Source organism: Parasteatoda tepidariorum, chromosome X2 (assembly GCF_043381705.1).
Source record: "Parasteatoda tepidariorum isolate YZ-2023 chromosome X2, CAS_Ptep_4.0, whole genome shotgun sequence".
NCBI classification, from domain to species: Eukaryota; Metazoa; Arthropoda; class Arachnida; order Araneae; family Theridiidae; genus Parasteatoda; species Parasteatoda tepidariorum.
Window position 1 is genome coordinate 28,762,432 of NC_092215.1, and position 16,874 is coordinate 28,779,305.

General features: G+C 29.7%; 1 protein-coding gene across 8 annotated transcripts in view; it reads right to left on the bottom strand.

Annotated features, from left to right (window-relative positions):
- LOC107443336 (dystonin) overlaps window positions 1-16,874 on the bottom strand; it is a 289,005-nt gene that overhangs the window by 133,336 nt on the left and 138,795 nt on the right. For 3 of the 8 annotated variants that reach the window (XM_043041043.2, XM_043041039.2, XM_043041045.2), the window contains exon 1: window positions 2,868-3,575. The exons of 4 other annotated variants lie outside the window; for them this stretch is intronic. In XM_043041043.2, coding sequence (XP_042896977.1) covers window positions 2,868-3,422 — 555 coding nt within the window. In that variant the 5' untranslated portion in view covers window positions 3,423-3,575. Of the gene's footprint in view, window positions 1-2,867; window positions 3,628-16,874 lie in introns of those variants that run through there. One more of the 8 variants, XM_043041037.2, reaches the window with a different exon arrangement.

Genomic DNA, 16,874 nt, shown 5'->3' on the forward strand with positions numbered 1-16,874 from the left:
TTAAATTTTTTTTTTTTTCCTTTCCGGAATTATAAATTTTCTTACAGAAAATTTAAAGCGGGACAGAAAGTAAGAATATTTCTCACAATTAATAATCGATTAAAAAACATAAAAACGTATATTTTATTTAAAAAATGTTTTAAGTCTTTAAAAAAAAAAATCACAGACAAGTCAATATTTCTTATAATTTCGAAAATTTAGTGACATTTTTAAAATTTAAAAAATAAAATAAAAGAATGACTGCAAAGTATAACAATTAAACCATATTTTTGGTAACAAAAGAGTTGAACACTTAGAGAAATATATTAGATTTCATTTTTAGAGCCTCATAAGCCAAAGGATGATTTTCCAAATTTTTTTAAAAACTTTTAAGACATAATTTTCCTTTGGCATATAAAATAGTTAAACATCAATAAAATTTCGTGAAAAAATTATCTGTAAGTCACTCTCCTGGCTTGTACGAAACTTTTTTTAAACTTTAATTAATTTAAAATTTTTTTACATCAACATTTCAATAATTAGTATTAGTAAACTATATATATTTGAAGGTGTAAAATAATTTTTTTTTGAATCCGTTTAATTATTTAACTCACCAGAAAGAATTATTTGAAAGATTGTTCTAAGGTTTTCACTTGACTTTCCTGTCCCAGGGAACTTTTCTAATATTTTAGGAAAAAATTAAGAAATTTTAATCATACGTCTGCAACACTGTTTATAACCACCATTATATTGAATTGATTGATTTGATGATTCGATTGATTGATTTGATGATGCTTTGATGATTTGAATCAACTCATGTTCTTATTATAGCTTTGAAATTCTAAACTGAAGTGAGTAACAGTTTCAGCTGTAATTTTCCTGTACAACAGTTTTATTATGCATTAAAATATTTCTTTAAAAATAATACTTATTATAATGTGTAATAATGTGATGATTTTAATAGAAGAACTTTTTTAAGCCTAAATCTGCCGTATGAACTTAGTAGCAGGTCATATATAAAGAAAATGTCATAATCCTGATATGCAAAACTGTCACTCTTTAGACATTTTCTTGAGCCAAAGGATTGATTTAAGTCAGCCAGCAGCGTTAATCCTTTGAATTTTTATTAAACATGTTTTCCATACTTTTTTTTATTATTTTGTATTAATTTAAGTTAAAATCAGTGCAAAACATTATATTTAGCATTTTAATAATTATGGTTATGAAATACAGCATGAAACACCTGTCTTTTTCTGCGCTTAAGATAAAATCTTCCAAACACGGCTCACTTCTAAACAAGAATTTTTCATATTTGCACTTATTTGCACTGTTTTTTTATATTTAAAAAAAATACCAAAATATATTTTTGTTTGCAATTAGAGCAGCAAAGAAATATAATGAAACAAATAAATAAATGGGACACCAGTGTCCCATCTACATCAAAGGGTCAAAGTGAGTACTCCTTATTTTTCTCTTCAGTGCCTCATAAAAAGTATGAATTTTTTGGATTTTTTAAAAGTACTCTTAGTTTTAAAGAGTTTGTGATTTGAAAATGTTAAGTTTTTAGAGAATCGTCCAAATTCATTTTGAGCTTAAGATATCTACAAACAATATTAATAATCTTCATTACTGCGAAAAACGTTGTGTTCGCTTCATATTTTAATGGATTGGTTTCATACACAGAATTTTAGGTCATACACAGAATACACAAGTTAATTCAGTTAATATGTAAGAGCCAGAAGCAGCTTGACAGCGCCAAAATCGAACAATTTTAAATACAAGAGGAAACTGAATCAAACTAAGTCAAGTGAAAAGACAAATGAGAAAATGGAGGTAAAAAAATAGGAGGAGAAAAACATTTCTCTATATTTATTTAATGAGAAGATTTTTTACTTCAAAAAAAAATTTAAAAAAAAAACATAGTTTGAATATTTTGTCAAAAAATAATATCTTTTAAACTTTTTTTTAGTTAAACGATAATTATTATTATTATTGAAAAAAATCACAAATAAGCCCTAAAGCAGGTAGCACGGGGTGAGACAAAAAACAAACAAAAAAAACTCTAAAATTTTTCTATATCAATGAGAAAATAAATATCCAAGATTGATGAATATAATGAAGAGCTGATTCGAGTTTTTTCATATTATAGTAATTTTATTTATTTTCTTTTTTCCATAGAGAATTTTAGAAATCAGTGAAAAAATTAGCACTAATATTATAATTGAATAAAAGATCAAAATCCTCAAACGTAAAAGAACTGTAGCATAAGCACATGCTAATTTTACTGTAGTAAATATTTCTTTTGGAAATATTTTATCTAAAATTAGAGGGGAGAAAAACAGATTTCACGTTTATAATATAATCAGAATACAATTGGGTGTTAAAAATTTTTTTAAAGATATATTTACAATTTACTAAAAAAAAAAAAAAAATCATCACTAACTGTATAAACAATAAAAATAGATTTGATTACCAACCTAAAATCTATTTAACCTATCGATTTGAGTTAAAAGTAAATTAATTTACCGAATTATGGCAAATTTACAACAAAAAGATAGATTTGATTACCAACCTATTATCTATTTAACCTATCGATCTGAGTTAAAAGTAAATTAATTTACCAGATTACGGCAAATTCACAACAAAAATAACCTCAAAAGTACATAAAATTTTAACTTTATACGAGAAGATATATGAATACTAAGAAATAATTCTAAAAATCAACTTTGAAAAAAAATTGGTTTACAAAACGTTTTAATTTTTTTTAATAAGGTACTTTATATGTTTAAAATTAGCTTAATAAAGGAAGGAAAATGAAATTAATGCTTTAAATGATTAAAACAAATTATTTTCAAAAAAAGAGAACAAAAAAAAAAATAATAACATACTTTCGATTTTTTCGAGGGTGTTGTGACAAGTCTGGTGGTAGTGCGGGTTACGGTCCTAACTCTTTGAGGGGTGTCATTTTTCGATGAGGTGACAGTTGTTTCAGTCACCGTTTTATTATCACCATTCGTAGAACTGACCTGCTTGACCACACGAGTGGTGTGATGTACCGTACCACCACTACCAGTACGCTCCACAGTGGTCACCTCTGGCTCAGTGCTCCTACAAACGGTAGTTTCTCCTGGTATAATTCTGGATGTGCGAACTACAGTGGTCTCTCCTGGAATAATTCTGGACGTTTTCACAACTGTCGTTTCTCCGGGAACGACGCGTGATGTCCGGATAATTTTCGAGGACGTCTCTCCTGGAATTACTCTGGACGTCCGCACAACAGTTGTTTCTCCTGGTTCAACAGTCCGGGAAGTCCGGACTACTGTTGTCTCACCCGGCTCCATTCGGGAGGTCCGAATGACAGTGGTCCCTCCCGGCTCGACCCGGGACGAAACACGGCTGCGGGTTACCGTACGGCGATCGGAATGAGTAGTCGACGAATCCATGACCCTTAACGCAGGGTAACAAATCTATGACTGGAGAAAAAGTGAAGCGATCGGCTCGACAAGTCTTTGCCGGCCTACGATAAGAAAACCACTCTGGTTGCTTCTTTGCGGCCTACACAAACACAGACTGAACACCCCTACGACTACTCGTCTAAGGAGAAAAAACAATAGCACACTTAAAGGTGAGCAAAAAAGAAAGTACGCCGAAATTAGTATATTCGATTCAGTCTGTCACGCTTTTTCCGATGTTTATTTGCATACGGTTTGCGGTAAAAGATATGTCTTATCGCGGTGACAGTATAGAAGGATATTAAAGAAGTAAAAAGTTTATAAAAATCAAAAGTAAATATTGATCTTTTGGGTTAAATATTAATATCAAAACTTCCGCGAGTAATTTCCAAAAATAGTTAAATCGCATTTCAAATTAGAATGTTCGCAAGCGTTTATAGAAAAGATATACTTATAATACAATGTTTATTTTTTAACAAATCAATTTCCAAAAATAGTTAAATCGTATTTCGAATTGGAATGTTCGTAAGCGTTTATGAAAAGATATACTCATAATTCAATGTTCATTTTTTAACATATAAATTTTTTAACAAATCAATTTCCAAAAATAGTTAAATCGCATTTCAAATTGGAATGTTTGCAAGCGTTTATAAAAAGATACATTTATAAAAAAATGTTTATTTTTTAACATATCGGATTGATTAATATTAAGAGTGTTTTCATAAAGTAGATAAAATCACGGATACGGAATTGAAATATCCGTGAACGTTTTCTTGGTGTATTCAATAAAAAATTATCTTCACTATGGAATTCGTTTAGTATTATACGATTGCGCTAACGATATTTTAGTATTATACGTGTACGCCGAAATTAGTATATTCGATTCAGTCTGTCACGCTTTTTCCGATGTTTATTTGCATACGGTTTGCGTTGTCTTATTGCAGTGACAGTATTAAGGATATTAAAGAAGTAAAAAGTTTATAAAAATCAAAAGTAAATATTGATCTTTTGGGTTAAATATTAATATCAAAACTTCCGAGAGTAATTTCCAAAAATAGTTAAATCGCCTTCAAATTGGAATGTTCGTAAGCGTTTATGAAAATATATATATTTATAATACAATGTTTGTTTTTTAACATATCGGATTGATTAATATTAAGAGTGTTTTTCATAAAGTAGATAAAATCACGGATACGGAATTGAAATATCCGTGAACGTTTTCTTGGTGTAATATTCAACAAAAAATTATCCTCACTTTGGAATTCGTTTAGTATTATACGATTGCACTAACGATATTTTAGTATTATACGTGTACGCCGAAATTAGTACATTCGATTCAGTCTGTCACGCTTTTTCCGATGTTTATTTGCATACGGTTTGCGTTGTCCTATTGCGGTGACAGTATTAAGGATATTAAAGAAGTAAAAAGTTTATAAAAATCAAAAGTAAATATTGATCTTTTGGGTTAAATTATTTATATCAAAACTTCCGAGAGTAATTTCCAAAAATAGTTAAAACGCATTTCAAATTGGAATATTCGTAAGCGTTTATGAAAAGATATACTTATAATACAATGTTTATTTTTTAACATATCAATTTTTTAACATATCAGTTTCCAGAAATAGTTAAATCGCATTTCAAATTGGAATATTCGTAAGCGTTTATTAAAAGATATACTTATAATACAATGTTTATTTTTTAACATATCAATTTTTTAACAAATCAATTTCCAAAAATAGTTAAATCGCATTTCAAATTGAAATGCTCGTAAGCGTTGATAAAAATATATACTTATAATACAATGTTTATTTCTTAACGTATAAATTTTTTAACAAATCAATTTCCAAAAATAGTTAAATCGCATTTCAAATTGGAATGTTCATAAGCGTTTAGGAAAAGATATATTTATAAAACAGTGTTTATTTTTTAACATATCGGATTGATTAATATTAAGAGTGTTTTCATAAAGTAGATAAAATCACGGATACGGAATTGAAATATCCGTGAACGCTTTCTTGGAGTAATATTCAATAAAAAAACATCTTCACTTTGGAATTCGTTTAGTAACTATAAGATTGCAATATATAAAATAATAAATAAATCTGTTCAGAGTTTTCCAAATTATTACGTATTACGAAAAAAGATTAAATGCAAGTGCAGAAAAGGAAGTGATTTATTTTTAACAAGAGAACAATCTATAGAAAATATGGAATGTTCCTTTTATTACAAAATACAGCATATGACTGAAAATATTATTTTTCATGTATATATTAGAGGTAATATTCAGTATAAATCGGTCATTTCAGTACTTCATGTTACTAGTATAGAGTTTAATTAAATGCAATACATTATTATAATTTTACATACAGTATATTTTTAAAATACACATTATTTTTATTTATTTGTTTATTACGTTTTCGAACTCCGCAGTTATATTTTGAGAATGCTTTTATACAGTTATAAATATTTTGCTCTTATATTGAGTAGTGAATTGCACAATAGTGAAATTAAATAAATAAACACATATTTTTGTTGCAAAAACATTGAGCTCAAATACTTGTAAAAATGTATTACAATTAAATAAATGACAAAACAAAAGTCAGCTTTAATCTTTTTTTTAGTTTATTATATACTTTATAACCGACCCAATTTTGAGTTTACAACTACCAAGCTACAACACCGTAGCCTTGTAATTTTGAACCCAATCCAGAAGACAAAAGAACTCCTGGATCACGTATTGAGAAAAATTTGCCTTTGGGAAGTCTTTTTGGTGAAGCTAGCCTGCATTTACGTTACATGGCGAGGAAAACCACGAAAACTTCTCAGGGTAAGCCCGACGGCAAGGAGATTCTAACCCATGATCAGTCTACCACTGAGGATATTTTACATCAGCGCTGTGGTTGGGGCGAGCCAGGACAGAATTCGTATCGATTAGCCATTGCTGGGATTCGAGCCTGGATCACCTTATTGGGAGGCGTGCCTATGGTTGTCGTATTTTTAACCATTTCGACATTTTAACTATGTTGATACATTATTATCGTACCAGCACTTTTACACTCAACAGAACATACACTATAAAATTGCTGAGAGCCTTCATGGCTCTTGCTTCCCAATGAAATGACCCGGGTTTGAATCCCAGCGATGACAGATCAAAACAAATTCTGCAACCAGGTCGCACCGATCACAGCGCTGATGCGAAAATATCCTCTGCATTAGACGGATCACGGGTTAGAGTCCCCTTCCCGTCAGGCTAACCGTGGGAGGTTTTCCTCACCATACAACGCAACTGCGAATTGGATCCATGAAAAAGTCGTCCACGAAGGCAAATTTCTCCCCAATACTTGATTTAGGAGTTCCCTTGCCTTTTGGATTGGGTTCAAAATTACAAGGCTACGGGGTTGAACATTGGTAATCGCAAATTCAAAATTGGGTCGGCTGTTCAACGAAAGTTATAAAAATAAAATAATAGATTAAATTGCAGAAGAAATCACTTAAAATGCAGAAGATTCTATGGAGCTTTTAATTTTTACTCCTTATTCAAAGATTAAAAAGAACAATTATTGAAATATAGTGTTTTAATAGGGTAAACCAACCAGTGAAGGAACATTTCATATATATTGATTAAAAATGAGAATTTGAAAGTTTTTCTTTAGATTGATTGGTAACAATAGCTTACTGCCAAACAAAAGGAAGTTATCTAGCAATGTTTTGGATTACCTGGTCAAATAAACTTCTCTGGAAAAATGTTTGAAGTTGTTATTATCTCTGCAACACCTTGTTTCTTTGAAAAAATTATAAGGTGAGTGTTTGTATTTATATGTTTGAAGTGGAATTAATTGCATGTAATAGTTTTATTTTTCTCACTGTGAAAAAGAGAATTCAAAATATAGTTATTGAAGTTACGTTTTATTTTTTTTAAGCATCATAGCATAATAAAGTACTGAGATAAGGGGGTGTTTATTCACTGGATCACCAAACGATGAAAAACCAGTGAAGGAACAAGTGTTCCTTTACTGGTTTTTTTTCTAAGTTAATGAAAATAAAAGATAAACTTTAATTTTCTTGTACCTTTAGTGATGTTCCGCATCAAAAGTATGTTAAAAATACGAAAAACAACTTCTAACCAGTGAGGGAACAGGCATGTTCCTTTACTGGGCATAGATTTCCCAGTGAATGAACAGTATGTGTTAATATGTTGACACTTTAATTTTCAATTCATGATTACAAAAAAAAGTTAACATTTTCCAAGTATTTATATGTTATAATTTCAAGAATAGGCTTGTTTTTAAATATTTGTATGGCTTATAAATTCATAAAGAGCATTAAAAAATAACCAAAATTAAGTGTTCCTTTACTGGGTGTTCATTCACTGGTAAGAGCTGTTCCTTCACTTGGTCTTCTTACTACTTGTTATTTGAACCTCCAAAACTTTAAAACAATATTATGTAAGTTCTCTACAACTTTTTTCATAATTTGCAATTAGTAACAAATATGTTGACACTGTCATTTAACTAAAATTACGAATTTTGAAATTAATATGATTTTTTAAAAGGCAAGCGAAGCTTAAGCGTTCCTTCACTGGTTAGTTTAGTTTACCCTACAATCAGCTCAAATAAACGATCCCTTATCTATCAAATAACTCTTTTAATACTACTAAAAGCTTAACATCGTATATTTTGCAGCAATTAATGACCTACAACATGGATTAGGCTAAAGCATAACGAAAATCCCACGATGTCATAATTTGAGCAAGCAATGAAAGCCCATAAACCCCCACATATGTGTAAATGTAATTATTTCTAAAAAAAGTACAAAATTTGAATGTATATTTTCAAAATGACGAAGATTTAAAGCTTAGTGGAGAAAGACAGAAAATGAAGTGCAAATGCAGAAGAGCTGTTCATTATCTATTGGCTGATAGATATTTGAGTTGGTTGAGTCATCCGAGTATTTTATTTTTGTTCCAGAAATATATAACCCTTTAATTAAACTAGTAAATTAAATTTTTCAATTACGCAAATTACATATCAATGAAGAATATCGCAAGACATGTAAATTTTTACCAAGCATCTTAGAATATTTATCATTACATTGAAAAAAATAATGAGAATTTCTATGTTATTTGATTGATTGTTATTTGAGAAACAATAAGAGTAGCTAGCCATTAATAAAATAAAATTATATTATTAATTAAATTAGTTTCGCTAAATTAGTTTCAAAATTAAATTATATATTAAATTAAATTAGTTTCTCAAGGTTTAAAAAGGAAAACTTTAAGAAATGAATTAAGAGTCTGGAGTCGCACCCTATAGTTTGTAATATCATCTAAAGATTCAATTAAGTTCTAAACGTGATATTTAAATAAATGCGTCAAACCTCAAGATTGCAACCTTTCAATTTAAAACAATAGTTTTGAAATTAAACCACAGATTTGTATTGAAAAAAAAGTGTTCTTGAACACCTTGTAGAGTGCGTAAAAAAAAACAAATAGACCTCCCTTAAAAAAATAATAGAAAAATTTGCACACAATTCATTTTTACCAAAATAATTTCATGCAAAATATAACTTCTAGTAAAAATTTATTACTTTATTTAATAACAGTAGAAAAACCTTTGAATTGTAAGATACAAAAATTTTTACAGCATTTCAAAGAATGCAATTTTAAATGGTCTAATACGAAATTTGAGCAAAATCGGTTGAATAGTTTCTGAGAAATCGAATTTTGAAAGAGTCGTATTTTTATTAAATCATTTATTCTAATTTGAAAATCAACTTCCAATTTATTCATTCCTCAGTTGAAAGGTGAATTTCAGAATTTGATTTTGTACTTAATACTTTTGTAAGACAGAATCGACAGAAAGACAAATTACGAATGAGCACAGACAACGGAGGTGACAGGAGGACCTGATGTGTCGGTCAAGGAGGGGATTATCTACAGCAGTAGTTTCGAAATGGCATGCAGCAGAACCCTTGGGTTCCGTGAAGGAGTTTAAAGGGTTCCGTGAGTTAGTAGTTTTTATAACCTGTGATTAGTTTTGAAACCTCTGATTATATTTAGATCCAACCTATAATTCAAATTGATCTTATGGTTGCCTCTATGAAATTATTTCAAGTAAAATGCCAATGAAATAGAAATGGCATTTTTTAAAGAAAAATGTATTTTCAATAACAATATATTGAACAAATTATGAAAAAAGCAAGCATATATAAAATAGTGAGGAAAATTCTAAAACGATATTGAAATCTGTTGAATTACTAGTGAGGAAAGGAAAGGGGAAAACATCAAAACCAGTTTAATTGCAGATGAAATTTAAATGTGTGGTTAATAATCCTTTTTAATATATATCAGGGGTCTGTCTTGGTTTTTCTGAGAGGTACCTATTTTGTGAAAATTTAGGAGCAATTTGTGAAAAATTAAAAATTATGTTAAAAAAATAATTTTTAGAAGTTTTAGTATGTTTAGTAGTTTAATTATAATAATTTCATAGTCAATACATAGATTTATCGTTTCTTAAGGATACAAAAGTAAAATTTTAAGATAAAGTATNATTTTATATTTATATATATATAAATTTTTTTTTTTTTTTACAGGCATTTAAATTGAAATGTTTAGTCCTACCTTCTTCAATAGTGATTCGTTAAATATCGATGGTGTTTTTATTTTTTCCTCGCTGAATTTGCGATACTAAATGTGTGATTTGTTAAATTGAATTTTAACAAGATTTCTTAAAACATATTTTAAGGGCGTTGACTACAGAACATCTTCTATATGCAGTAGAGTCCAAAATTAAGGATACAGACATCAAAAATGGATTTCTTGACAAAAACATCTTTTTTGATACACGTCAATGAAATTTGGCGTGTATAAAAAAAAAATGTGTATCTTAGAGTATAGAGCGTTCGTCTCCGAAATGATGGAACTAAGTTCGAATCCCAACGGTGGCTGATTGATACGAATTCTGCTCTCGGCTCGCACCGACCACAATGTTGACGTGAAATATCCTCAGAGTTAAACGGATCATGGGTTAGAATCCTCTTGTCGTTGTAACCCAACGGAAGAGGTTAACCGTAGAGGTTTTCATGTTTTCGCCTTCCATGTAACGCAATTGCGGGTTAGTTCCATCAAAAAGTCCTCAAAGAAAGCTAGTTTTCCCACTGTTTGATTCAAGGATTCTCTTGTCTGCTGGGTTGGGTTCAAAATTACAAGTCGACGAAGTTGAACATTGGTAGTCGTAAACTCAAAGTTGCGTCGGCTGCTAAACGTAGGTTATAAAATAAAATACACCTCAATGTAATTTGACGTTTATGAAAAAAATCATATCAAAAATTTCAGGGGCATCTATCAATGAAAATTTATACACGTCAATATTATTTGGATAACTTTAATAACAAAATAAAAGGCACAAGAAATAAATATAAATCAATATGATACTTCATACAGCTATATGAGCAATTACAGTGATACTCATCGTGTTTTGGAGGTTTCTGATCAATGTCAAGTTTATAAACAAACTAGTAATTCCCAGTTGTTAAAACCAACTAAGTTGTAACAGAAAACATAAGCGAAGGATAATTTAAAAAATAAGTTTTTGTCGATTCCATATAAAATATGAACACGCACGAAATAGGTAAACAAAACTGACGCAATAAATAACGGCCCTCTCTTTCACAATATAAGTTTAATCCTCTTAACTTGTGAAGAACAACTTAGAAGAAATCTTTCATATGTATACTGTTTTTTTAGCGTGTAAGGTAAGGTAGTGAACTCTACATCACTACCGAAATACATCCCACTCGCCAAGGTTGGAATGAGGGCAAATCGTGAAAAACACAGATGGACATCCACCTGCTAGCCTAACTTCAACTGGTCCTTCATTTGACATTCGCCTTGTTTTCCTTACAATGGTACAAAGAATTAAAATGTGTTTAGTCTTATTAACACTACGCAAGGTCGTCACAGAACATATTTATTTTCATAATAGGAGCACTTACTAAGTCCGTCAGACCAATTAGACTGTAGAATGAATGGAAAGCATAAAATTGTTCTTTAAAGTCTATATTATGAAGGCATTTCATCATTGCTAATTGCTCCAAGAAGAACGGGGAGTGGGTGGAAATTACCACGTGGTATAAATATTTATAGGTAGCTTTTTTTTCAAAACATGTTGTGCACTTTATAAGGAGATCTGAAGAGATGTTTATTTATTACTCAGCATATTAGTCATAATTATATTTAGGTCACTTGATTGGTATTAATGAAGTATTCGTAACTACTAACTTTTGCGGTGTACACTCGGTTTCACTCAGAGAGAGTATGGGGAGTTTCTAAAAAGGGCTTAATAACTACTTTCCTCTGTGGAAAAAAAAGAGGTAAAATTCTAGTGGAGTAAAAATATATTCTAACTTGTCAACTATTTAACTCGGTGAAAAAATTAAAGCAGAGGTAAAATTTAAACTGAAATGGAGTAAAAATATATTCTAACGTCAACTACTTTCCTCGGTGGAAAAATAAAAACAGAGGTAAAATTCTAACTGAAGTGGTGGAGTAAAAATATATTCTAATATGTTAACTATTTAACTCGGTGAAAAAGTTAAAGCAGAGTTAAAATTTTAACTGAAGTAGAGTAAAAATATGTTCTAACGTTAACTACTTTCCTCGGTGGAAAAATTAAAGCAGAGGTAAAATTTTTGCTGAAATGGAGTGAAAATATATTCTAACGATAACTACTTTCCTCAGTGGAAAAATAAAAGCAGAGGTAAAATTCTAACTGAAGTGGAGTAAAAATATATTCTAATATGTCAACTATTTAACTCAGTGAAAAAGTAAAAGCAGAGTTAAAATTTTAACTGAAGTAGAGTAAAAATATGTTCTAACGTTAACTACTTTCCTCGGTGGAAAAATTAAAGCAGAGGTAAAATTTTTGCTGAAATGGAGTGAAAATATATTCTAACGATAACTACTTTCCTCAGTGGAAAAATAAAAGGAGAGGTAAAATTCTAACTGAAGTGGAGTAAAAATATATTCTAATATGTCAACTATTTAACTCAGTGAAAAATAAAAAGCAGAGTTAAAATTTTAACTGAAGTAGAGTAAAAATATGTTCTAACGTTAACTACTTTCCTCGGTGGAAAAATTAAAGCAGAGGTAAAATTTTAACTGAAGTGAAGTAAAAATATATTCTAACGTCAACTACTTTTCTCGGTGGAAAAATTAAAGCAGAGGTAAAATTTTAACTGAAGTAGAGTAAAAATATATTCTAATATGTCAACTATTTTACTCGGTGAAAAAGTTAAAGCGAAAGTAAAAATTTAACTGAAATGGAGGGAAAATATACTCCAACTCCAAAAAAGAAATAAAAATGCATCGCCTTATAATTTCAGCTTTAATTAAGTAGATTTTGAATTACTTCAATAATTGAAGAGCACAGTGATAAAAAATAACGCACTAGTTCAATTATGGCATATTTTGCGACTAGAATCATGAAGTCTAAAGGAGGAACGCATAAGCCAAACATGTTTTATTAGAATAAACAGTTAATTTCGAATTAATTAAATTCCAACTAAATTACAACGCAAATAAACGTCCAACCCGACTCGGCCTGCGTGAACGTCTATAATATTAAAACCTTTAGCCCTCCCCCCCTTCTTAAACGCATACAAATCATTTCATAAATAGTAAAAAAAAAGAAAAGAAAAGAAATCATCAGTATTTTGAAGTATTTAAATGAATATTTGTAAAAATAATTTTAAAATATGCCTGACTTTTTTAATTTTTTTTAAATCTTAAATACCAGGATTTAAATGATATAGAGTAACTTAACTTCATTTTATTTTAAAATATTACACGTAAAATATTACTACAGTAAGAGCGTTACTGTAAAATATTATCGGCAAGAATTTATAAAATCGTCTATTGAGTAGCCTAAACGCAAGCCTGTTAACTACTTTTTAGACGAAAAGCATTAAGCAGAGCCGCGATGGCTCAGTGGATAGAGGGTTCGCCTTCCAATGAGGCGAACCGGGTTCGAATCCCAGTCGATACGAATTCCGCATCCAGCTCGCATCGACCACAGTGCTGACAAGGCTACGGAGTTAAACATTAATAGCCGTAAACCCATAAAATTGGGTCGGCTGTTCAACGACGATTATTATTAAATTAAAAGCGTTAAGTAGAATTTATTTCTTAAAAAAAAAATAAAACTAGTGAAAATTGAGACAAGTAATATTTCTGTTCATATACCGATAAATATTTGTGTAAATAATTTTCAAAAGATATAAAAAAAAAAAAAAATCTTTTTTTAATATAAGGACCTAGCAATTTTTTGAAATAACCAGAGTGATGAGTCCACAGCCCTGGTTTAGTTGAGGGGAAAAAATCTCTTTTCTTAAGTTCCTTATGGGATTTTCGATTTCCTCTCCTTTTCTTTCTTTTTACATCTTATTTAGTTAATAACATCATTTTAATGTATTACATCTTACATAAGTCGTTTCGTTTAAATTTGAAGTATGAAACATTAAAGCAAAATTCTGGCTCTTTCGCTTTTATTTTAACCCTACACCTAGCCCTTTATATAAAATATGTAGGGCAACAGAATCTAATATGTTTTACTTTCTGAGGTGTAAAATTTTCGAGAGATAAAGAGTAATGAATAAAAAGATAAAGAAAGACATCCGACTTCTCTTAAATACTGATAAAATTCGATTTTCCAATTTCGTCACTAGACTGGTGAGCTTCATGAATCATTCTTTTTAACTTTTCCTTGCCGCCTACAGATGTCAGCTTACTAAAACTCCCTTGCTTGTTATTATTTTGTTTATTTTTTTAAAAAATCAATCAAGAACTTGAAGATTGCAGGATCAAATGGAAATGAAGCCACCAATATTGTTAAAAAAAAGTAACCTACTTTTTCCAAACGTTCAGGCAATTTTTTTTTTCTTTTTTAAAAAAAATCAATGTATTTGAAGATTAAGTTGAAAATTTCCTTTGAACGAAATGGCTAAGATTTAAATTAAAATTAAATAAATACCTACTGGGAATAAAAGCACGATTTAAGATAGCAGTTTAGGAATAACGCTATTCAGAATTGTGCCTGACATTTTTAATGCAATTTAAACAAAAATGGAACAATTTGTAAAATCAATGATCATTCACTTCACTATAGACTTTTATTATTACTTTTATAACCGTCATTGAGCAGCCGGTCCAACTCTGAGTTTATGACTACTAATGTTCAACACCGTAACCTTGTAATTTTGAACCTAATCCAGGGAATTCTTGGATCAAGTATTGCGAGAAATTTGCTTTCGTGGAGGACTTTTTGATGGAACTAACCCGCACTTGCGTTACATGAAGAGGAAGACCACGAGAACCTCCCACAGTAGGCTTGACCGCAAGGGGAGTCTAATCCATGATTCGTCTACTATTGAGGATATTTCAACTATAACGCGTTATTGTTTTTACGTGACTGAAGCCGGTTTGCACTTTTTTACGTGCGTGTATCACTTGGTTATATCAGACGATATAAAATATAAATTTGACGATTGGATCAATTAAACCGTATATAATATATAAATATAGAATATTTATGACCACTTGTGGTGCATTGTTTTAGTGGTCAACTTAGACAAGTGGGCAACTTATAGAGGGGGTGGGTCATTGTTTACTTTTTCGTTTCCTATTCAGAATATTGCTATATATTTTAAAAAATTTATTTTTTACTTGAATTTAATTAATAGAATAAAATTAATTTTTTTACTTGACTTAAACTTTATTTAGCAAATAGCCAAATGAATATCTTAAGAAATGTGTTTAAACCTGAATGAACTTCAATTTGTAACATATAATTCTAATATTTAACTAACTTTTTTAAAAAAATTATTTCGTTAGTTATGCATGTGAAGTGCTTAATAAAAATAATTTCTTAAAATATCAGAACGCGAAAACATGTAATTTGAAAACTTTAACAAAACAAAATTATTTGAACAGTTGTGAAATTTTAACATACATTGCAAAATGACAGAAAATTTTCTGAAATTTTTTTTTCTGGTCAACTTATGAGGGTTTTAGAATAGAATTTCATAATACTCCTAGACAAAATTGACTTATTTCAGTAGTCAACATACAAGATGGACAGGTGGTCAAATTACAAAGAACTTACAAGGGTGGTCAACTTGGCAGGTTTCACTGTATACATATATATATCATAAAATATAAAAGCACATTGAAACTCATCGAGTATAATTCAATAACACTGTACCATAAAAGTAAAAGTGAAAAATAATTAATTGCTAAAAAAATTATTTTCAAGGTAAGTTTTCAAGAAACGGTCAACTCCCAAATCAGAGTAAAATGCCGTAAAAATTAAATAAAAAAAAGGAAGATATATATGAATACCATTCATACATATTTTATGGAAATAACAGTAATTGACAAAAAGGGAGTACCGTATGTGAAACAACTTATTAGGTGGTGATGCTGTTTACAGCCCACGTTAAAACCACAAATTTCGAAGAAGAACAGGTTCTAGCCCACGCCAAACACTCCCTATATGGACTTCCGACAAACTAAATACACCAGACAGAAAAGAAACAAAAAAGAAAAACAAACACCTGACAGTTATGAGTGTGAAAAGATCTAAATATGAATGGGGAAAAAATAAAGTGAAGCTATTTAATAAATACTACAATGAAAATGTAAGAAATGGAGTTTACAAAAAAAATTAAGCTATTTGTTAGAAAAGAAACTATTTCGATATGGTATTTAAAACTCATTTTATTGTGAGAATTATTTGAAAAATGATGTAGTAAAAAAACATTGCGTTGCATCATGATTAAAAGAAGATTTAGTTTAGTCACGAGGTAGAGTTCTTGAGTTTATGGGTAAAAAAAAAGTCATTATTCTTTTCTTATATTTACTGTTTCTGAAGCAACTGTTTATTTTTTGATACAACTATTACTTACTTTTCAGGTAACAATATCAATTGAGAACAATCTATACGATTTATATATTTTATAAATCGGACTTTTAATTTCTGATAATAAAAAATTATAATAATCAAATCCGTATATTTGCCATGCAATGAAAAAACAACATAAGTGCCTCACGGTAGATTTCGAATAAAGTGGCTTGCTAAAATAGAATTTCAAAACTGCAGCCTGCCTTATCATTTTGAACCCAATCCAGAAGACAAGGGAACTCCTGGGTCAAGTATTGGGGGTAATTTTGCCTTCGTTGAGAACTTTTTGATGGCACTTTAAGAGGTATCGGTACTATTTAATTATTATAGTTCATAGACGAGGCCACTATTATGTATAAAAAATGGATAAACTTGTGCAATATAGTAATAAGCCAGATTTTTTCCAAGGTGATGATATATTTTACATCAAACTGTTCCTTGGCATAGTATCCAAATAGATACTTTACATGATTTCTGGAATTTCTAT